Source organism: Helobdella robusta (genome assembly GCF_000326865.2).
Source record: "Helobdella robusta unplaced genomic scaffold HELROscaffold_1, whole genome shotgun sequence".
Classification (NCBI taxonomy): domain Eukaryota; kingdom Metazoa; phylum Annelida; class Clitellata; order Rhynchobdellida; family Glossiphoniidae; genus Helobdella; species Helobdella robusta.
Genome location: NW_008703570.1, coordinates 517,384 through 542,071, shown reverse-complemented (window position 1 = coordinate 542,071; position 24,688 = coordinate 517,384). Strand labels below are relative to the sequence as shown.

The window sequence follows — 24,688 nt, the reverse complement described above, 5'->3', positions numbered from 1 at the left end:
AACTTTTGGACATCACAAGTTTAACAGAAATATGTTCTTTGAAATCTGATTTCATGGCAACCTCAGAAACAACTATTGAATTTTTATAGTACAACACCAAACCTCTTTTGTTGACTTCAGCAAAACCTGAGGAAATGATGGAGTAACCATTCATATTTATTTCAGATAAAACTCTACAATTTCTAAAGTTTTTTGGATTTACTTCATTCAAAACTATCAAATCTGGTGAAATCTCCAAGCTCTGCAAAAATATTTTTAAATCCTCAAACTTGTTAGTTAAAGAATCAACATTGGACATAATTATACTTAAATTATTGTTGTTGTTACAGCTTAAATTATTTATGATGCTAAATTTTGCCTTCTGTAAGCAATCACATGAAAGTCTCCTGGTTTGCCTTTTAACCTGAAAATCCACTTTGTGATATCTTCTTTAGCAGCAATTTCACTTTTTTTCTCTTCAAGAATTTTTTTATTACTGATTCTGTCTTCCTTAGATAGATCATGATTTATTATAACTTTACTAAAACATGTTGAGTTTCTCAGTTTAAAACAGTTTGCAAGCAACAAGTTCTTGGTAGTTAAACTTGCTAGTTGTACTAAAACTGGTCTTGGTTTGGCCTCCTCTGATTTTCTACCCAACCTGGATATATCAACCACTTCTGACTCAGAATCTATATCAGCAATCTCTTTCAACAGTTTGCCAACACATACCCTGGGGTTATTTTCCTTCTCATCTAAATTATATAATATTATGTTATTTTTTCTTTTTTCCCTATCATTATTAATATCTATTTTGGTAGTTGTATCTAAAATGGATTTTTGCATCTTTTTAACATCAGTCGCAAGAGTGTCAACCTTCCCTTTTACAGCTTCTGAATATTTCATTAACACTTGTTCACTTTTTTCAACTGTTTTTTTAGTTATTTTCTCATTATCTTCCAACTGTTTTAAAGAAATTATAGATATATTTTCCATTCTTTTTCTTAAATCTGACCATTCTTCATTTTGTGCATATATGGCTTTTTCAAGAATCTCCATTTTTGACATCATGGAATGTGTAATGTCTCGCATTTCACTTTTATAAACTTCCAATGATGGTCCAAAATCCAAACTGGCAACCTTTTCTGTTTCAACCAAAATTTGTAGCTTTTCCCTATTACATTTCATGCATTCTTCACATAACTTTAATCCCAAGTTATCATTGTCTGTACACTTCAGTTCTGAAACTGTGTCTTTCGGCTTTTTCTTTCTTTCCATCACTTGCAATCAATTAACGAGATATATTTACCACAAAAGAAACAAATAAATAATTAATTTAAATCAAGTTAAATTAAATGTTCGGTTTTACGAGTTTTACGAGCGATAAATATCTTGCTACGATATTTTAACACTGCATTAGTTTTCAAAATTATTTTGTGCGAGCATTCCTTACTGTTGATCTATACATAAAAGTACTTTTGCCGAAAAAGGAAATCCTATATATCTAAAGATCATATTTCTAAAAAATTTTAAAACGTCAATTTGCAGGTATTAGAATTAATCATTCATGTTTTAAATAGATTTCTAGATGTACAGATTTAATTACAAATCATTTAGATCTTCCAGAACGTAATTACAAAGCTGTGTGAACTATAAAAAAGTAATTGCGTTCCAATTATGGGATGTAACATTTTCCGCAGCAGCGCTCTCCATTGTTAAAAATGATAAGATATCAGACATTAGTGATATTGATGAAAAACAATGTGATCAAGCTTGAAAAAATTTAAGATTTATAACTTATAATGACTGAGTGAGCAATCTACTATCAAATCTCTTTGAATGACATAATAAACTATAGTATTATTAAGTTATCGTTTCCAAAATATCAAACTTTTCCATTTGTTGTCAACTTGAAAAATCAGATAAATAATTGGTTCAAATTTCTGTTGTGTGATGGAAGGAACCAGGAAAGGAACTGTGGTCATGCAGCTTTAAGCCCAGTACCAACTTGAAGACCACGTTGTGCGATTATTCATGGGACGTTTGTAAACACTGTCTATAGATCGACTAGAGACACCGTGTTTTGTTTCCTCTAGCGTTCACACCATTGTAATTTTCGCAATCCTCTACATAGGACAATGTTTCATCAGTTAACCTGCGATGCAAATAATTGCAAAGACTTATTAAGACCACGGTCAAGTTAACACACAACACAACATACGCCTTCTTATCTGAATATACAAATGTATGCACGTTAAAACATTTAAACTGAAATAATTGAAATATAAGATAAGACTTAACACGTTATTTGACACTTAGTAAAGGACACATCTGCTGCCATCAGCCCACCAACGTGTTTGGCTGCCAGGAATGTTTCAAGACGGCTGCCTCAAATTGGAGGATTGTAAAAACAACTGAGCAGAATATTGAAAACTCGTGCATAACTTGACAGGAATAATTATTTCATGGCACGATTGAATAAAAATAAATAAGTCGATATCTACTAAAACAAACACACACACACAACGTACACACACTCACAACGCACACACGCACACAACACACACACATATTCATTTTTGGTTCCTATATTATATTTTACTCAATATAATATTATTTGTAGGTTAAATCGAGGGACTATTTCGATAGAAATAAAAAAAATTTAGCATATGACACTTTAACTGACAAATTAAAGGAAATCGAGCCAAATGCATGTTTAAAAATAATTTGACGATATATAAAAATTTAAATTTCAAAATTTTTACAAGAATTCAATTCAATTCAAACAAACTTTTATTCAGTAAAAGTAAAAAATACATTACTAGGAGACCCGAAGTTTTCACTTGTTGGGCCAGCGTAACAGCGTAACCATAACAACGAATTGACTGAATTGAAAAACTGGGTTAAATAACTGGTGTGTGTCAGCTAATTTATTCAAGCCAGTCCGCGCGCATTTTTTTCTGCGCAGTTAAAACTGAGCAGAAAACTGATCGTGTGTAGGGGGCTTATCTCACGTCGCTTTTTGTTTACAAGCAATTAAATGATAAATTGCCTACTTCTTTTAATAATTATTATAAGTACGCAAAAAGTAAGTTATTTACAATCGAATAAGTCTAAAACCAATATCTTATATTCACAAGTATTTTGTAAGGGTCCTAGGACCTGAAATAATATTCTTAATAATGGATTTGAATACAATGCGAAATCGATTGTTGATTTTAAGAAAAAGCTTAAATCGTTTTTAATGATTAACAATTAGTCACGCAATTTGGCAGAGAGATTGAAAAGCATATTTTATATGTGTTCAACTTATTTGATTATTTACTTAATTATGTTACTTAATTTATTTTCCGTTTGGTCGCATTTTTATGTTTCGCAGCCTTCACTTAATATGCATTTGAAGATTATTATTTATTATTATTAATAGAAAACTTAATATAGCGTTCGTTATAGCAGTTTTCACAAACGCTATCAAATTATAACTAATATTAACAACAAAACAGCAAGAATGAAAAGAGATGAACTATAATGAAAAAAGGTATGTCTTTAATTGTCTTTTAAATTCAGCAATGTTCATTCCAGGCATTCTGAGGGCTGACGGCAAGCCGTTCCATACAACAGGACCTGACACAGCAAAATCACGCGATCCAATCTTTAGCTGTCTATGAGGAACCACAAGAATGTTCGAATCGTCCGACCTCAGACGCACACCAGGTGCGGTCGACGTTTTTAATTTCAGTTTATCTAATAAATATTATGAAAACTGTGACAGAGATTTCAAAAACAATTCTTTTATTTATGGGCAACCAATGCAAATCACTCAGGTGTCTAAATATTATTGGTTTACTAACAGACTTTGTCATTAATTTCTACTAACATTCAACAATAACAACATAACTTGGAATATATTTTATCTAGGTGGCTGTGCTAGATGAACTCATTAGGAACTTGATCACAATCGTCCTGTCTCTTATTTATTAAATTAATTTTAATTTTATGCAACAAATAAAAATTCGTTGTATGTATGTACGTATGTATGTTATGCAGGTAAGCATTTTTGTATGTATGCATGCATGCATATATGTATGTATTTACGTATGCATGCATTTTTTAGGATAGGATATGTGTATGTTTTTTTTTATATATATATGTTTTCTCACTAACCAGCTCTTCAAACGTGGCTGTTTTTATAGCAAGCATGTACGTGCTTATGTATGATGTACGTACTCAGATGCTTCAGGAGTTGCAAATTTTTCTAACGTGAAATTATCATTATTGAATTGTGGTTGTAAAATGTAAAAACTAATGCTTCGGTATGTTTGACCCCCCCACTATGTTTTGAAATGTTTCGAAGCAGTGAACAGCTGTCCATCTGACTAATTCACACAACAATGAAAAGATGGCCGTCATATATCTTCAATATGTTTGAACCCAATTTTTTTTTAAAAACTTGTTGAATGAAATATTTAGCACCTCTGTTGATTATGCAATGGTCACTTGTTTCATAAATCAAACTTTGTAATAATTTAAAATTTTAATCGTTTTGGTATGTTTCAATTGCCTAGCATGCGTATAATTATATGTGTATGCGTGTGTATGTGAATGTGTAAAGAAAACAAGATGGAAATATTTTATTTTTATTTACAGTTAAGGCAAGTTCAGGAATAAAAAAATTAACAAATAAAAACAATATGAAAAACGACAGAATATGAAAAGAACTAGGAACCATAACAGTGTCAGCTTGCTAAATGACGAAATTTAAAACGATAATTTAAACACGCTGGATCAAAGCACTAACTATCAACCACACTCATCAGAAAAAAACATAAATTATAAATTGTAGATTTATAAAAATGTTAAACCCATTTAAAAATATATAATATAAACATATAAGCAATACATACAATAAATTCAGTTTTAGTACATTTTTAACAAAACTAAAACTATATCAATAAGAGTAAACCAGAAAAATTTTTTTAAATTGACGCCAAAATTACACAATCTGATAATATAACGAATGGCAGCTAGAATTTTTTGACCTTCTTTAGGAAGGTTCATTTTGATGCATTAACTTCTTTGATTAAATCGTGGATGATATCTTTGATAACTGCATTGCCATTCATGGGTTTGAATCTGTTTTTATATCAGCTTTCTGACTAACTTCAAATTTGAATAATCCCATAAATGTTTTATCCGAATGAATGAATTTTTAGGGATCAAACATTTATTCACTATCTTATATGTTAATTACTATTAAAGATTATTGCAATTGTCAATGTTACCTAATCTATGTCAATTTTTATTTCTTTGCTTCTCTCTCAATCTTCTATCTTTTTCCTGAGAGCTTGTAAACGAGACGGTTCGAGATTCACGTTAGAATAATGTTAACACATTTTTATGCCTGAATTGTGTTTGATTTATTTTACTTCACAACAAGGTGTCTTGTTAGTAACAGAACGCTCGCACTAACAAATTATTTTTAACAGGCAAGATGGCTAGGCCAACGATAGGACAGACTGACTGTGGATAGGCTTGCTGAATGTATTATCATCTCATGTAGATGGTATTATGTGTAGATTGTGTTATGTAGATTGTAATGCTTCTTCTGATGTTGATACCTCGGTTCTCTATCATGATGTTGCTAGGAATACCGTATCTACATAGGAACAGGGAACTAGCGGATCACTCGATTGGTGACAAATTAAATTGATGACTTATACGACTTAGTTATTATGTTAGTTACGACGATAAGAAATATTATATTTTAGTGAATCAAATACAAACTCACCCATTTTAGTTTGATTGTTCTTTTTCAAAAACGAGAAAATATAAAAAAATTTCTCTTCCTTATCCCCTCTCCTTTTTCTTTTGTTTAATGCTGCATCTCCTTATATAGGAGAGAGTGCTTGCGAGTTGGCGTCTTAATGGCTGTACACTGGTCTAATAACCTAATCCGCATTTTCGTGGAAAATTATTTGCATTCCAGTCGTGATGAATTACGGTCATGCGCGTCTTTTTCTTATTTGTTTAGTATTTCTCTGTATGTGTCTGTGTGTATGCCTTTCGCTGCGTGCATTGCTAATCTCCTATGCTCAGAATGCCTGCACATTGGTCTAGCTTTCATCAGCGTTTCCTTCCATGGAACAATAAATACGTCAGTCGTGGTAATTTACAGTTTATAATCAGATTGTGTATGTCAGCGTGTTTCTATGTGTGTTAGTCTTTGAAATGGTAGAGAGAAAAATTTCAATCAAGAACTGCGTTAGGCATATGAAAACATAATAACATTTAGAAATATAACATTAAATGCATAAGAAACACATAAAGCAAAGCGTCTAACACATAAAAAGATATAGTTATACAAACAAATAGTCATAAAAAATTTCAATCCCAGATCTCTACTTGGGGGATGTTTTGCATGAGTGAACGTCTTTTGAGACGTTGCTACCTCGCGCTTGGAAAGTCAGGGTACTATGGTAGTTCCCTGAATAATGCTATTGTGCGTAAAGCTTCTTTGTGAGTCATTTTTTGTTGCTCTTTTTCTGTTTTGGCTCTTCGTTTAAAGTTCGCTCTTAGGTTTTGAGGTAAACTTTCCTCAAAACCCTATTGGTTCAGAGTGTTGATCTTTGAAGTACTTCCTCAGCGGTGGTGTTGTCCTCCATATAACGTGGTAACTCCTTGATCCATTGCGCTTCACTATTGTCGGTAAGCGTTAGGGTAGTCATGAAATGATAATCTGAAAATTTTAGAAATTAACAGATTTATTTAATAGGGTATATTTTTGCTCATTGATCGAGTATCAATTGTACGTTTACTGAAATGATAATCGTTTATTAATGGCTGTGGAACTAAATGTTTGTCGAGTCATTGTTGGTGTACTCGACCAAGTATTTAACGGGTTTCAACACTGTTTTAATAATTACTTTATTAATGATTCCTGTGTTCATAGATGTTGTTAAATCGACTGCACTTTGCTGTTTGTCGTTCTTATATTATTATGTGGATTGTCTTATTATGTAGATAGTTCTGATCCTCTATCTTGATGTTGCGATGAATAATGTATCCACATAGGAACAGGGAACTAGCGGATCACTGATGTGGCGCTCGCGATCAAACTCGGTTATCGTTAAACGAATGTATAGTGGTGACGAATTAAATTGATGGCTTATGCGACTTAGTTATTATGTTAGTTAGTTATATTATATTTCAGCGAATTAAACACAAACTCACCCATTTTGGTTTTACAGTTCTTTTTCCAAAACAAGGTGATATATAAAATAAATGCTATGAATAAAATCTATTTGTATGTCTTGAGTCCTATCTGTTGCGTGAGTTATGTTGTGTCCTTCCCGTCTTGTTCCGTCTCTCGAGTAGGCTCGTGTGTGTCTTATGTTCTTCTTCCCGTCTCGTCTCGTCCGTCGTGTAGTTCCGTGTATGTCTTCTGTAGTTTCTTTTCCTCCTCTGCTTAATGCTGCATCTCTTTATATAGGAGAAGGTGCCTGCGCGTTGGCGTTTTAGTTTCACATGCGAAAATGGTTGCATATGGATCTAATTACCTCGTCTGTAATGCTTTGCATACCAGTCGTGATGAATTGCGGTCAAGTGTGTCTTTTTCTTATTTGATATTTCTCTGTTTGTGGTTTCGTCTGTCTGTGTATGCATTTTGCTGTGTGCGCTGGCGTCTTAGTTTCACATGCGAAAATGGTTGTACATGGATCTGATTACCTCGTCTGAAATATTTTGCATACCAGTCGTGATGAATTGCGGTCAAGTGTGTCTTTCTCTTATTTAATATTTCTCTGTTTGTGGTTTCGTCTGTCTGTGTGTATGCATTTTGCTGCGTGAATATATTCCCTCTGTGGAACAATAAATACGTCAGTCGTGTTTTATGTGTTTTAGTCTTTGTATGTACTTATGTGTGTGTGTGTTGATTGATTTACATGATATCCCTCACTTTTAAAAAATAAATTTGTCCTCAAATTGAAATGGTAAATGTAAATCGAGAACTGCATAAGCATATGGAAATATATAAAAAAAAAATTTAGAAGTGTTACATTAAATGCATAAAAAAAAACACATAAAGCGTCTAAAAAAAAAAAATAGTCATACAATGAAATGTTATATAAAAAAAATGTCAATCAATACGTTGTTTATAAAAATCCATGAGCCAAATAGAAAGTGTGGAAAAGTATAAGAATAATAGCGCTTGTTAGAATGAATTAATTTTCTTTGAAACCGCAATAAACTTAGGTAGATTGATAATTTCTGAGCTGTGCATTGAATTGGGAATTGGTATTGGAAACGATAAAACTTCATATAACGTAAATCGGTCAACATAATCTGTCAATGGTATATGAATAAATAAATAAATGTCTGCACCGACTCGCGTGATTGTAGACGTATCTGGAAACCTGTAATATTGATCGATGTGAAGATCCATGATCTGCATGTTCGAGCTTAATATCATCAAATCATTTGAAACATTAATCAAAAATTCGCGTAACTGTGATGGTGATACAAAGTAAGGATCAAGATAACCTTTCTTTGAATTGAATAGTGCATGTTTTAGAAGAATTAACTCATCGTACAAGTGCTGATAATGGGTGATGACGTGTTGAAGTTTCGTGTATGCGTGTTCGATACTTGAAAACTTTCGATTGATTTCAGTGAAAATAACAGTTGATTGAGACTGTTGAAATTGCAGCGCTTCATATAACTGATCAATGCGATCGTTGGTGATCTTGTTGATAGCTAAAAATTCTTCATTATTTTTCTTGAGAAGTAATTTTCCTTCCTTGTCGACTAAAGCGTTTTGTTCCACATAATTCCTAAGTTTTTCGTAATCTTCTTCAGTTGTTGTTCCAAACAAGTATTTGCTAATTTTGCCAACGACATTCAGTAATCCTCTTTTCTGAATAAATTTAGTTGCTTTTTTCTCATCAGGTAAAATGTAACGAAAGTCATTAACAAAATTTGTTAGCTGTTGCTGATAGGAATCCATGATGATACGAATCGATTCCTCTGATGTAGGATGAGTAAAGTTGTAGGATTGTTGTGCAATTTGACGTTTGTGATTTCTGAATGATCCTCTTTGTGCTGTTCCTAGCTTTTCTTTTGTCTCTTGATTATTCTCTGTGATTGTTTCTTGTTTCCATTCAGTTGGTTGTGGTTTAGTTAGTAAAATATTAGGTATTTTCATCTTGATAACTATCTGATAGTAGTCAGATACCACATGAAATTGACCGAGGGTGTGGAATTTCACTCCATGTTCAAGAAATTCTTTGTCGTCGTATGCATTAACAATGCCGATAAGTAGTAGGATAATCATGAAATGATAATCTGAAAATATTAGAAGTTAACAGATTAACTTAATAGAGTATATTTTTACTCATTGATCGAGTATAAATTGTACGTTTACTGAAATGATAATCGTTTATTAATGATTGTGGAACTATATGTTTGTCGAGCCATTCTTCTTCATTGTTGGTGTATTTGACTAAGTATTTAACGGGTTTCAACACTGTTTTATTAATAACTTCCTTAATGATTCTTGTTGTTAAATCGACTGCGCTTTGTTGTTTGTCGTTCTTGTCTTGATCAACATCATAAAACTTTTTGAGTGAGTTACCGTTCACTGTGTATTTGAAGGGCTTATCAGTGTTGATATCTTTTAATAAATATCGATTGTAGCCTTCATTTTTTTCTACAATGAAAGGACCTACGTATTTTCGATAGAATTTAGGGTTTTCTCCTACTCTTCTTCTTCTGTTCAGTAGCCAGACTTTACTGCCTTCTACAAAGTTGATCGGAAATTTGCCTCTGTCAAAGAATGCTTTACTCTTAATTTGGTTATTAATAATGTTCTGTTTCGTTTCTTCCTGAATAATTTGTAAGCGTTTTACTAGCATTTGAACATATGGATCGATGTTCAGATTATTTTTTAACTGTGATGAGTAAGCGATATCTATAAAACGATTCATTTTTCTACCATATAGGATTTCAAAAGGTGTTAAATTAGTTGAATTGGTAGCAACACAACTTCTGTAACTGAAGAGTAATGGTCCAATGATTGATGGCCATTGATGCTGATCTGTGCAATACAATCTTATTGCTTGAAGTATGTGCTTGTTAAAAGTTTCTGCTTGCGCGTTCGTTTGCTGCGAGTATGCACTTGTCTTTATGTGCTTGATGTTAAAAATTTTACAAAGATGCGTTATGATCTGAGATGTGAGATTGGTGCCTAAATCTGATAATATTGATTTTATTGCTCCATATCTTGGAATATAGTCATTGAAAAGTTTCTCAGCAATCTCTTGCGCTGTTTGTGTTTTGAGTGGATACACTTCAGGAAAGCGACTCAGTGATTCAACGCATATCAACGCATATTTGTATCCTTCTGGACTTTCTGGGAATGGACCAATGATATCTATGTGTACGCGTTCGAATGGTTCTACAGCTTCAAGGGGTTTCAAAGTTGATTTTTGTTGTCTGGGAATGATCTTTGATTCTTGGCATGTTTTGCAGTTGCGGACGTAACTGTGACAATCTGTGTACATGCCTGGCCAATAGTATTGTTGCTTCAGCGTGGAGTACAATCTGTCTAAACCTGGGTGATTATTTTTATCATGATAATCTTCTAATAAATTATTTCGCAAATTAGCAGGTATGCATAATTGTCTTGTAACAGGTTGAATGGCTGCTAAGCGTTTGGAACGTACTGGTTGGAGATGATATAACTTATCGTCAAGAATTGTGTATTGATCTGCTAATGCGAGGACTTTCTTCATTAACTTCTCATCATCTGGGAGTGTATTTCTCTCGAGATACGTTACGATGGACTGAAAATCAGGATCTTGTTTTTGATCTGACATGATATTTGTGGGATCAATATTAACTTGAATGGTGTGGATTGTATCGTCATGATAAGTTTCTGTTTCATTATTGATACTGATGTTTAACAAATGGTTTTCAAAGTGTGTCTCAGCATCCTCTGTGTGTTCACTTGGAATCTGTTCGCGTGATAAAGTGTCGGCAGCAATGTTCTGCTTGCCTTTAACGTGCTCGATATCAAATGAAAAATTTTGCAAAAATGTTGCCCATCGAAGTAATCTGCCGTTTGAAAATTTCAAGTTATTAATGTATTTCAAAGAAATGTGATCAGTGTAAACGGTAAAATGATTGTTTGACAAATAATTCGAATATGCTCTGCATCCTTCTAACACAGCAAGACATTCTAATTCTGTGACTGTCCAATTTTTCTCCGTTGGTTTCAACGTGCGTCCTCCAAAAGCAATCGGTCGGATGATACCTTTAGGATCTTTCTGTTGGAGTATGTAAGAAATGGCGATGGATGATGCATCTGTGTGTAAAATAAATGGTTTCGTGGTGTCCGGATATTTCAAAGTTGGAGTTTTCGTTAGAGCATCTTTCAATTGTTCAAAAGCTGATTGACAGTCTTTAGTCCAATCAAATGTTTGATCTTTCTTTTGCAAATTGAACAAAGGTGCTGCTATGCTAGAAAAATTCTGAATAAAACGTCTATAAAATTGGGCTAAACCAATGAATGATCGTAATGATTTTAAATTACTGGGTAATGGAAAATTTTGAATAAGTTTAATTTTTTCAGGATCAGTTTCTAAGCCTTTGTCAGTAATGTAGTATCCTAAGTAAAGTACCTTGTCTTTTGCAAACTGGCATTTCTTAGGGTGTAATTTCAGATTAGCGTCACGAAAACGTTTAAAGATCTCATTTAAATGTTTGACATGGTCTTTCATTCCGTTAGAAAAACAAATGATATCATCAACATATACTAAACATGTGATGTTTGTTAAACGTTTTAAAACCGATTGAGTTAGTAGCTGAAATGAAAATGGTGAGTTGGCAAGTCCTTGAGGAAGTCTTGTGAACTCGTAATGTCCGTCGTGTGTGCTGAATGCGCTTTTGTGTGCTGTTTCAGGATCAAGAGGTAACTGATAGAAACCTGAACGTAAATCTAAAACTGAAAAAATGTTTGGTTTTGCATTGGAAAGACTTTCTACAACATCGTCAAAAGTTGGTAAAGGAAAAAATAATTGTTTAGTAATCTGGTTCAAATTGCGATAATCAACAACAAATCGTTTAGTGCCATCTTTCTTTTGAACGAGTAATACGCTTGCACTCCATGGTGATACTGATTCTTTGATAAATCCTAATTTCAAAAATTCGTTGCACTGCTTTGTAATCTCTTTCTTGTTTTCTGCGTTTGCTGGGTATACACGTTTGCGAATGGGTTTATGATCGCCGGTATCTATGGTATGATAAACTAAGTCAGAACAGGATAGATCTGATAACGATTTTGCAAAAACGTCTTTATTGTTTGCTATGCATTGTTTTAACATTATTATATCTTCCTTAGAATGTTTATTCATTTCGATTTGTAATCCTAAGTCATTAATCACATCGTCACAACTTTCTAAGGTAGAACGTTGAAGTTTGTTGAACTTCGGTACATTAAACTGAGTTTTGCGGTCTGAAATGTTGATCACGTCATCACTGCTCTCTAACGAAGTGATGTAATTGTAATGCTGACTGAACTTTGGTTGATTATATTGGTTGTGATCTTTCTTTGCTACACGCATCATAGGTTGTTGAGTGATTCCAATGTGTTCAATTGTTGCTATGTTTGTGTACGGTTTTATTGTAATTGATTTGTTTGTTATGTTCATTACGCGGCACGGTTTTTTGCTTGAGTTTGGTTGTGTGATTATGCGTGCTACTAAAAATTTTGCTCTATGAGGTTTAAAACGCGGTTCGACAATATATGTATTATTATGCGTAATTGGTTGGTTTGAGTGTGCATAAAATAATGTTTCAGTATATGGTGGGATAGATACATGTTTGGTAGGATATAAATAATTGTTGTTATAATGTTTGTGTGGGTTAATAGTTGAAACAATGAAATCATCATAAAACGAAATAGTATTATTTTTAATGCTAATTGTAGCTTGATGATCAGTTAAAAAATCGATACCCAAAATAATATTATGGCTTAAATTTCTTATAACATGTAATTTGATATGTAATTTTAAATTCTGAATCTCTACATAAGTGTCTATAATGCCTAAAACTTTAACTGGTTTTCCATCTGCTGCATATAAATATGAATGCTGTGAGTATAAATGATGGTTTGTTAAATTTAAGCGTTTTGCAACATATTCATTAATGCATGATACCTTAGCGCCTGTGTCAATTAATGCTTTATAATTATGCTGGCGTATGCGAATGTTAATCATATTGCTGTTATGGGTGTCAAACTTTGAACTGTCGCGTGTGTTGAGTTGTGTGTTGAATGATATCGAGTGCTGTTGTTGTTTGATGCGCGTAGCAGCGGAACGTCATTCTGATTTAACCGATCTACACATTGCAGAAAAATGATTCATCTTGTTACATCTGAAACACTGCTTGTTGTAAGCTGGGCATTTTCCTGATGTGTGTTCTGTTCCACAGTTATTGCATTTAAAAAGTTTTAGTTGTTTAACTGGTTCGTAATATCTAACTCTTCGCTCGATGCTCTTGTTTCGTGGAAGAAACTGTTGCTGTCTATTACTGTCTCTAGGAGAGTTTGAACGTGATCTACTCGATCTAGATCTACTGCTACTTGGTCTGCTGTCACTACGATTTCTTGATTTCTCATCAATGTAATGATCTGATCTGCGGTCTTTGTCGTAATCATAATCATCTCGCTCGCGACTACGCAACTTGTTCTCATTATCATCAACTCTTGCAACTTTTATATTATTAATTGACTCTTCTAATCTCATCAGCGTGTTAGCGATTTCATTATCATGGGAGTTATGTAAACAATTGTTCTCCACTAACCTCGCTGCTTCATAAAGTTCGTCAATGTTATTTGGTTTCATGATGGTGATGTCTCTTCTGATATCGTCACGTAGACCTCCAATAAGTGCGCCGAAGTAGTTGTAATCGTTCTTGTCGACATCTGCCGTGGAAGCTAAAGAACTCATACGAAAAAAATAATCATCAACAGATTCAAACAATCCTTGTTTCGCTGACCAAATATTTTTCAAATTTTTCCAACGCAAATTGCTAGGGTTGTAACGCTCGTGAAAACTGCGTTTCAAATCGTTGTATGAACTTTTGGTGTGCGATGGTAATGAATTCAACCAATGAAGTACTGGACCTTTGAAAAGCAAACTCAAAAGTGCGACAATCGTTTTCATGTTATCGACGTAATATTGACTTTGAGTATTCGCATCATTGCTTGGAAGCCAGTGTTTAAAAGTAAGCCAATTCTCGAAGTACTGCCACCAAGTTAGTGCGTCTTGATGATTGCCGTCGAATGATTTCGGGTATGTTGGATCGTTGATGGATGGTGTTTGAAACATTGTTGGTTGGAGTGTTTGCATATCGCTTAATGTTGCAGGTGCGTTATTATGCATTGGCTGTTGTTGCGCATATGCGTGTGATTGAGGTATTGGTAGCTGTGCATTTGATGTAGCTGTTAGTATTGGCGATTGAAAGTGTTGTAACACTGATTGTTGTTCGGGTAAAAAATGTGGTTGTGCTACTGATTGAATAAGTTGTAGTGCTGCTTGTAATTGTGAAACGGTTGGTGTGACAGTGTTAATAGGTTGTGTGCATTGCGGTGATGTTAGCGCGATTTGTTGAGTTGTGTTCGCTTTTGTTGTATTGCATTCTAATTGCGTTTGTGGTAATGTGTGTTGATCGTGATGTGGTGAAGATGATAGCGATGGTGTATCTGGTAGTGGAGGTAATGGTGATGAACAATGTGTAACGTCTAATTGTGGATACAGTGGTGGATGTAATGGTGTGTTGGGTGATGAAGGTGGTAGGCTGGGTTGAGGTGCTGATGGAACGGGATGTGAAGAAGTTGTTTGTTGCGGGTTGCTTGATGATTGGTTGAAGTTAAAAAATCTATAGTTTTTCTTAAACAGTTCACTAAGTTTATCGCTGCCAGATTTTTTGCTTCGAGTGTCATATGGATGTTTCGTCATTGTTTGAATGAAATGTTCGCATCAAATGATAAACTAACCTGCTACTTGTAGTTCGTCAGAGATTCTTATTTTTCTAATTTGTTCGTTTTTCTTTTGTTTTTTTTTTGTTTTTTTGTTTTTTTTTGTTTCTTTTCTTTTCTTTTCTTTGATTGTTTTGTTCATTTTTTTTTTCAGGTCATATTTTCTCGGTGGGGTTTGTTTCTTAGAGGTGTTCGAGGATGTTGAAGGTTCTCCACCATATTATGTGGATTGTCTTATTATGTAGATAGTTCTGATCCTCTATCTTGATGTTGCGATGAATAATGTATCCACATAGGAACAGGGAACTAGCGGATCACTGATGTGGCGCTCGCGATCAAACTCGGTTATCGTTAAACGAATGTATAGTGGTGACGAATTAAATTGATGGCTTATGCGACTTAGTTATTATGTTAGTTAGTTATATTATATTTCAGCGAATTAAACACAAACTCACCCATTTTGGTTTTACAGTTCTTTTTCCAAAACAAGGTGATATATAAAATAAATGCTATGAATAAAATCTATTTGTATGTCTTGAGTCCTATCTGTTGCGTGAGTTATGTTGTGTCCTTCCCGTCTTGTTCCGTCTCTCGAGTAGGCTCGTGTGTGTCTTATGTTCTTCTTCCCGTCTCGTCTCGTCCGTCGTGTAGTTCCGTGTATGTCTTCTGTAGTTTCTTTTCCTCCTCTGCTTAATGCTGCATCTCTTTATATAGGAGAAGGTGCCTGCGCGTTGGCGTTTTAGTTTCACATGCGAAAATGGTTGCATATGGATCTAATTACCTCGTCTGTAATGCTTTGCATACCAGTCGTGATGAATTGCGGTCAAGTGTGTCTTTTTCTTATTTGATATTTCTCTGTTTGTGGTTTCGTCTGTCTGTGTATGCATTTTGCTGTGTGCGCTGGCGTCTTAGTTTCACATGCGAAAATGGTTGTACATGGATCTGATTACCTCGTCTGAAATATTTTGCATACCAGTCGTGATGAATTGCGGTCAAGTGTGTCTTTCTCTTATTTAATATTTCTCTGTTTGTGGTTTCGTCTGTCTGTGTGTATGCATTTTGCTGCGTGAATATATTCCCTCTGTGGAACAATAAATACGTCAGTCGTGTTTTATGTGTTTTAGTCTTTGTATGTACTTATGTGTGTGTGTGTTGATTGATTTACATGATAATATTGATCAACGTCACAAAACTTTTTAAGTAAATTACCGTTCACTGTGTATTTAAAGGGTTTGTCAGTGCTGATATCTTTCAATAAATATAGATAGTAGCCTTCGTTCTTTTCTACGATGAAAGGACCTACGTATTTTCGATAAAATTTAGGGTTTTCTCCTACTCTTCTTCTTCTGTTCTGTAACCAGATTTTGCTGCCTTTTACAAAGTTGATCGAAGATTGGCCTCTGTCAAAAAATGCTTTACTCTTAATTTGGTTATTAATAACGTTCTATTTCGTTTTTTCCTGAATGATTTGTAAGCGTTTTACTAGCATTTGAACATAAATTTTCTTCATTAAACTCTCATCATCTGGGAGTGTATTTCTCTCGAGATATTTTACGATAGATTGAAAATCAGAATCTTTTTTTTGATCTAACATGATATTTGTGGGATCAACATTAACTTGAACGGTATGGATTGTATCTTCATAAGTTTCTGTTTCATATCGATACAAATGGTCTCTGGGCTTAGAACATTTCCAAAGGAGCCCACACGCTTGAAGACCTTGACTTTTGCTTGGAAAACCTCAAAATATTTTTACTGTTGTTGCTGCTACAACCACCACTACCACCATACTGATAACCTTGACTTATTGTGTGATAGTGGAAGCAATGGGCCTCACTGTGTTCCTGAGAGGCCAACCCTAAAATCCTCTCCTGTGGCACGCTCATCACTGATTTTAGGAACGACGTCATAAGGGGGGACCATTAGGAAGATGTGATTCCACCTTAGTACCAGATGGTTAGGGTATCTTTCGTCGATTAATCCTGTGGTATTATGGGTACCAAAGAAGTGATAATATGAGTAGTTATTACCATAATTTTTTGTCTATGGTAGCAAGTTATATATTATTTGCTGTGAAAATGGTCTCCATTTCTGTGCAGTAGTGCAGTCAAATTACTGTTTGGTGTTCTAATATCAACTCTAGATTTGAGATCATCACTTGCTAAAATTATACTTTTTAGGTGAGAACCAAAGAAACAATACAAAGCATACACATTACAATTCATGTTATTCGCATTGTCGTTAACTATAGAATGAACTAATCTTGGCAACACATCAGGAGACCATAGGTAAACCAGTCCATCGTTCGATGTTACAACCTTCTCACAGGTTCTTCACTTATATCTTTATAGTTGTATGGCGGAATCAAAGATAAAGTAGGATTATGGACATTTGAAACACCTCTGGGGGCAAAATTGACTATCGAATCGCCGGATTTCGACACTCCCAAACTGTCGTCCACAAAAAACGGGGTTACATAATTGTAAAAATATGACCTTCTTTTTCAAATTTGCTGATTTGGTTTTTTTCACAGGCAATAAGAGCTCTAGTGAGTGAGAGTGTCTTCAATATATTATTATGTAGTTGTTGTTCTTTGTAAATTGTATTATTATGTAGATAGTTCTGGTTCTCTATCGTGATGTTGCGATGAATACCGTATCCACATAAGAACAGGGAATTAGCGGATCACTGATGTGATGCTCGCTATCAAGCTCGATTATCGTTAAACGAATGTTAAGTGGTGACGAATTAAATTGATGACTTACGCAACTTAGTTATTATGTTAGTTATGACGATGAGAAATATTATATTTCAGCGAATTAAATACAAACTCACCCATTTTAATTTGACTGTTCTTTTTCCAAAACGAGGTGATATATACAAATAAAATAAATGCTACGAGTAAAAGCTATTTCTATGTCTGGAGTCCTATCTGTTGCGTAAGTTCTGTTGTGTCCTTCCCGTCCCGTTTCGTCTCTCGTCTCTCTCAAACGAAAGGTATCACAAGACGGCCAGATCATGTGACCCAATGTCCACTTTGTAATTGTTTCCTAGTTTTGATGTTACCAAACCCAAAACGCTGTAGCCCGCTGCTTGAACATATCGTTTTTGTCTGGAATCGACCCAGTAAAGCGTCGGTTTGTTTTCCCTTAAGATTCCGGGTATGGTGGCTGTACTTGTTGTTTGATTCTAGTCTTTTGAAAATTGTTGGAAAACATGGTTTTTTCTGCTGCTGATGAAGTAAATACTGATGAAGATAAAATTGAAAAACTCGAATTTATCTTTCTTCTATTGGCTATTTTAATTTCCCAGACCATCATTAAATATTTGTAAGGGTTTAATCCCATAAATGTTTTACCTTGTTGGTTGTCTTTTTTTAAAGGGACTGCTGTAAAACTGTACTTTCATTTCTAAATCCTCTAACGATTTCTCATTTAAAGAAAAGAAGTATATCATCTTCACCCTTAACATTTTGATATTTATTCTTTTTTATTTTTCTTTCTTTGATGAAACATGCTAATATGTACTCATCATCATCAACAACAACCACCATACTATTAATGACCGCAAAAACCCCATCGGCATCATCATCATCATTTCTACCACTAGTACTGTCATCATCACTATCATCGTTACCCTCGGTTACCATAGAGTTCACTATATTATCATTATTATTATTGTTAGTCTTATTCTTATTGTTATTGTTGGTGTCATCGTCGTCACCATCATCATCATTGTTAACATCATCATCCATAAGTTCGACGTAAGTGGTGTGACAATTCATCGTCTTTCGACGAAGCTCCATAACCATTATTTCATAATCAATATATTGCAGGTGATCTTTCAACTGTTTATTTCTTCTTTTTGTCTTGTATTCGTGGGCTCTTCGCTTTTTAAATGACTTTTATTAACATTTATGCTAAAATGTTTTGATTTCCTTAGCTTTACAGTCGACGTCGATGATGCAGATACAGGTATAAAATCGTCATTAAGAACATTTTCACTTGTTAGACCTGGTAAGGGAACGACATTCTGCAGCATTTTTGTTTTATTTTCAGTAGATCCAGCATTATTATCAGATACCTCATAGACATAATACCTCTTTCCCAAAAATTTACTTTTTTTAAAAGTTTTTATTGTAAACTGGTTGGTAGAAGTTGGATTCACAAAAATTATGTTATTTGGTATTAGAAAAAGCTGTGGCAGCAGTTTGAAAAGTTTTTTCCAAATTTAATAATTTCTCTTTATTACGCTTTCTATTATCCAAATACTTCAATTGTTTTTTTGACGGGTTAATTTTGACGGCTGCTGCTGTTGTTGCGAGGGAAGCAATTCTTGATGAAATGCATGTTTCTTCTTCGAGGGAAGCGTCTACAATATATTTATCCAAAACCTTTTTTAACGTAGCAATGCAAGACGCTCGAAACACATCGAGTTTGAAGCAATCATACGGGTCATCGGAGCTTTGACAGCTAGAGATATGGCATCAATCAAGTTGCCACCTACTTCAAGGATCAAGACGTCGACGTAAAGGACTCAACAATTTTTTCCAGGAACGATGCCTAGCATTTCATAGTCAAGCGTCGATTTGTGTGATTAAATGTTTTCGAGCATGGAACTGATGCCTTCTGCTAATGTCTCACACCGCCTCTGCCCTTAAAGTCAGGAGTGGCATTTGCTGAACAATCAATGAAGAATTTCAGGTATCTTTCCTTAGGTGAGTCTTTTGATGGTTCACCTATTTCAACTTTCACATCTGCAAGAATGTCCGTTTTGGACAATATTACTCTGGCTGAACCACACAAATGAGGAACAAAATCCGTCCTGAGTTCAATGTATCTGTAATCTTTTCTATTCTTGCCATCTTGGCACCCATTTTGTTGAATTCCATAAACAAGTCCACTCGGCCTCGCTCAACAATTATTCGGCCATTTATGACTTAGGAGTTAGGCACCCCCAGCACGAGTCTTGCCGTAAATTAGTGTTCATGTTCCTGTTCGGATTTGTTAGTGTTTTCTGTTTTTTATCAGTTGAAAGTTAGAAGAGTTATCTTCATTTACATCTGTGTCAATAATCATCGAATTAACCATTTATTTCACCGTCAATGTTTAATTAGCAGTGTGATATCATCATCATATGCCATATATTTTGATCGGAACAAAGCGTGAATCATTTTTCATATCTGAAAAATATCGCTGTACTTATTTTATTTTAAATGAAGAGCAATGATGACTAACTATGATGATTATGATTTCTTTTTAATCATGACTATTTCTCTATTAATTATTTAACTAATTATTGATTTTACGCATTTGATGAAAAAATAATTGATTTGTTCCCATTATTTTTAACATTATTATTGTTTTTGCTTTTATTATTATTGTTATTATAGCCAACATGGTCATTTAGAACTACGAATCCATCGCTATCAACGCTGCTCTCTAAATCATCATTATCAGCATCATCATCATCGTCATAGATTTCTTCTTTATCACAATCGTTATCATCACCAACGTTGTCATTATTATAAATCATGTTATCAGTATCTTGGCGAGTATCATAAAATACGTTACCAAGTATCGGTAACATTATTGTAAATTATGTTAATGTTATCATAAATTATGTTAATGTTATCATAAATTATGTTAATGTTATCATAAATTAAGACTACCATTGTCATTAATGAAAATTTCCGGTACTTTCATCATCCATTTCGGCCACGTGTTATTTGCAGTTTCTTGATCTCATGATTTTCCTCCTTCAAACTTATTATTATAATTAATTAATTTATAATAATCTGTTATAAATAACTAATTATGTCTTAATTACTATCATATAGTAGTAGCGGCGAATAAAAAGTTATTTATTCTGACATAATAATCAACTATGTTTACAATATAAAAGGATAACTATTTTTTCTATTGTAATTAATTCTAATGTAATTCTATTAAAATACAATTTTTCTACTTAATATCGAATGTACTGTTACAAATCATTAAAACAAAAACAGTAAACTACCCACGTTGGCAAATCATATACAACGCAACGCTGTCAAATTTTTTAGTCAGATAAAATAAGGTTTCAACAGTTCTTTGTATCTTCTTTTTATACACGTACACACACACACACGCACACACGCACACACACACATATATATATACATACATGCATATATATATATATATAATTCTTGTAACTCCGCCGTTTTAACAATAACCTCGTGAATATTCATTCGCAAATACTTCTTTGTTTCCAAGTTTTTTTTGTCTAGTAACCATTAAAAACATTCACCGTCATCATCATTCTTCTATATCATATCGTCTATATAACAATTAAAACTATCATTTATATAACTGATAGTATTTGTATCATAACTGATAGTATTTGTATTATATATTATGTAGTAATTTGTATTATAAATGATAGTATCATTATCACCACCGACAGATACTGCTTTGTAGGTTGACCTACTTGCTGACCTACATAGTACAGGGTGAAACATATGTAATGTAGTACGTGTACTGCCTGAACCAAAACGTGTTAGTATATGTGTGTGTATGTGTGTGTGTGTATGTGTGTGTGTGTGTTTGTCTGTGTGTCTGTCTGTGTGTGTGATTGTGTCGTTGTTTTTTTGGACAAAAATTGTTGATGTTAAAGAAGCATTTTTCATCGTGCAAGTTCAAGCTTTATTCAATAATTTTTCTCTCATTGAAATCTCAAAATATATATTCATATACACACAGACACGCACATACATATGCACTAACTCATAGACAGACGCTTACACACACACGCACGCACACAGAGAGAAACCCGTTTAATTTAAAATCAGGAAGGCAAAGATTTCTTTTTTGCAATGAAAAACATTTAGACCAACATTCAGCGGACTAAAATAAAAGATTGACATCAGCTATGAAGCAGTAAGAAGCTTTGCACAACATAGGATTTATATGAAAATGTATGTAAGTGGGTCTGTATGTGTATGTGTGTGTGTCTGTATTCGTGTGCTTGTGCCAGTATGTGCGTGTCTGTATTCGTGTGTGTGTGTATGTGTGTCAAGTCAGTATATGTGTTTGTCTGTATTTGTGTATGTAATAAAATGGCGACTAGCAAGTTTGTTGTTAATGAGCTACTTTATTATTTAAATAATAACTTGGAGTTAATAGAAAAAGAATCGTTTGTTGGCAACATTTCGGATTTCTACACAAATGAGAATATCGTTGCAGCTCTGAAATTGTTAAAACATGAAAAAATGGAAAAATTCCAGTCGCGCGGGAATACGAAAAAGGATAAATTACTTGACTGCGTAAATTTGTTCAAATACCTGAAAACAAATAACTATCTGGAAAAATGCTCGATTTTTGTCAGTCTGAATATGGCAAAAGTCCCGAAAATAGAAAATTTAATGAATTTGAATTTTGATTCGTTAAAAAACGAATTAAAGGAAACTTTGCTCGACCAGAGCGCTCAGTTCGACCTGGCATTGAAAGCAAAGCAGGTTGAACTGAAAGCGCTAAAAACCAAAATAAATAACATGTTGAAATCAAGAAAAGGGTGCAGCGACGCAATAATGAAAGAATTCGCAACTGAAAATTCAGACAATGCAAGTTCAATTTCAACTGTTCAATCGCAAATTTCAAAGACTTCAGAGGCAGATGATACCTAAACCGATGAAGTAAGCCAGCCGACGGATATCCAGGTTCCATCATAAGCGGAAAATGCGGCAGCAACTGAACATGAGCAATCAACACTGTTTCGCGTCTGCGTTGAAAGTGACGATGCCGTCAGAATGAAGAATCCGGAAATTATGCCAAAGTATGTCATCGTACGTGAATGGCGATTCGAGCAGAAGAAACCAGTTGATGAAAATAACGCAACATCATAACATGGACAACATTGAAATCTTTGTTTTAAAAACTGTTAACAAATCGCCGAGTCGCAACAAATTATTGATGGTGACATATAGACCTCCATCCTATGATTTAAATAAATATTTAACAAACCTTGAAGAAGCCATATTGCTAGTTAATTGTGGAAAGAAAGAGTTGTTCATTACCGGTGATTTCAACGTTGATTGTTCAACTTCAGGTGATGATTCTTCTCTGCTGCAACTGATGTCTTCGTTTGGATTAAATCAAGTCATACATTGCGCAACTAGAATTTCTCCACAAAAACAGTCAACCATCAACAACATTTTCACAAGCACACTCAACAAAAATGTATTCTGCGGAGTGATCGCTTGTGACTTATCTGATCACTTACCAATTTTCTTGATACTGAAAGAATTACGCACAGACAAAAAAACGAGCTACAAAAAAGCATCATATTCTGAGAAACCAATCTGCAAATTTTCGTATTCAACATCTAGAATATTAAATTTGTGCAATGATTTAAATTCAATTAACTGGGAAGCTCTCTATGATTATGAGGATGTGCACTCGATGTTCAGTCATTTCATTGAAAATTTTTCAACTTGTTTTCGAAAATGCTGCCAGATCACCAGCAGAAATAAAATATTAAAAATGCAAAAACAAAATTTTTGGATTACCTCAGAATTAAAAAAAAAATCACCAGAAAGAAAAACAATTTGTATAGACAATTTCTCCATTCACCTACAAATCAAAACTTTGCTAAATTTAAATCAATGAAAAAAGTTTGAAGTATAAACTGAAACGTGACTACTTTCATCGCACACCTGAAGCAAACAAATCTAACAGTAAACAAACCTAGAGGTTAATTAATAATCTCATTAATAAAAGCAGCAATAAAAACAACAATAACATCCTCGTGACGGCCGAGAATCAACCTCTCGATAAACCGGAAAAAAGCTTCAACGAGTATTTCAAAAATATCGCGGTCCAGTTATCTTAAAAATTTCTTTTCAAAACAGACCCAATAATATTTTTAAAAAATTCTTTGTTGAACAGTTTCTTTCTTGAAGATGTGGCGACTGAGGAAATTGTCTGTACAGCAAAATCGCTGAAGCAAAAATCCTTAAGTGGTTGTGATGACATTCCGACGAAAATTGCAATTGTAACGATTAATTCAACAGCTGAAATTTTAAAGTTTCTAATCGACAAATCGTTTGCATGCGGAATTTTTCCGAACTGTTTAAAAACAGCGAAAGTGGTACCCGTCTTGAAACAACCCAACAACTACGACATCACTAATTTTTGCCTAATATCCTTGTTGCCAGGATTTTCGAAAATTGTGGAAAAATTAATACAAAGACGCTTAATTAGATTTTTGGCAAAATATCAAATTTTGACTGAATTTTAGTATGGCTTTAGGGAAAAGAAGAACAGAAGAAATTTACAGCCGGGGTATTTTTTGACCTATCAAGAGCTCTTGATTGCCTTGGCCAAAACATCTTGCTGCAAAAACTGGAAAAATATGGCATACGGGGAAATGTTCATAGTTGGTTCAAAAACTACCTATCAAACAGATTCCAGTATGTTACATGGAGTGGTTGAAATTCCACAATGCAAAAAATAGATTTGGGAGTCCCTCAAGGTAGCATTTTAGGGCCTTTGCTGTTTTTAATATATATATAAATGATCTGCCTAATGTTTCCACGCTGATCGATGTTGTTCTTTTCGCAGACGACACGAATATTTTCATCAGCGATCGAAGTATAAATAATTTGATTGAGAAAGCAAATAATGAGACGAGTAA

At 34.0% G+C, this 24,688-nt stretch overlaps 2 protein-coding genes across 2 annotated transcripts in view; both read right to left on the bottom strand.

The window, feature by feature from the left end:
• The window catches only part of HELRODRAFT_158358 (hypothetical protein), a gene marked incomplete at both ends in the record, with an annotated part of 2,159 nt that extends 902 nt beyond the window's left edge, over nt 1–1,257 (bottom strand). The window contains 2 exons of the mRNA XM_009010449.1: nt 62–126; nt 447–1,257. Of these exons, the coding sequence (XP_009008697.1) occupies nt 62–126; nt 447–1,257 (876 nt within the window). The remainder of the gene's footprint in view (nt 1–61; nt 127–446) is intronic.
• A 14,298-nt stretch (nt 1,258–15,555) lies between these two features.
• HELRODRAFT_158356 (hypothetical protein) lies at nt 15,556–18,484 on the bottom strand (the record flags this gene model as incomplete). Its single annotated transcript, XM_009010448.1, has 7 exons — nt 15,556–15,737; nt 15,795–15,884; nt 15,964–16,094; nt 16,851–17,056; nt 17,340–17,463; nt 18,018–18,161; nt 18,372–18,484. The coding sequence occupies 7 exons, from the start codon at nt 18,482–18,484 to the stop codon at nt 15,556–15,558; spliced, it is 990 nt and encodes a 329-aa protein (XP_009008696.1).
• Between the last annotated feature and the right edge of the window lie 6,204 nt (nt 18,485–24,688).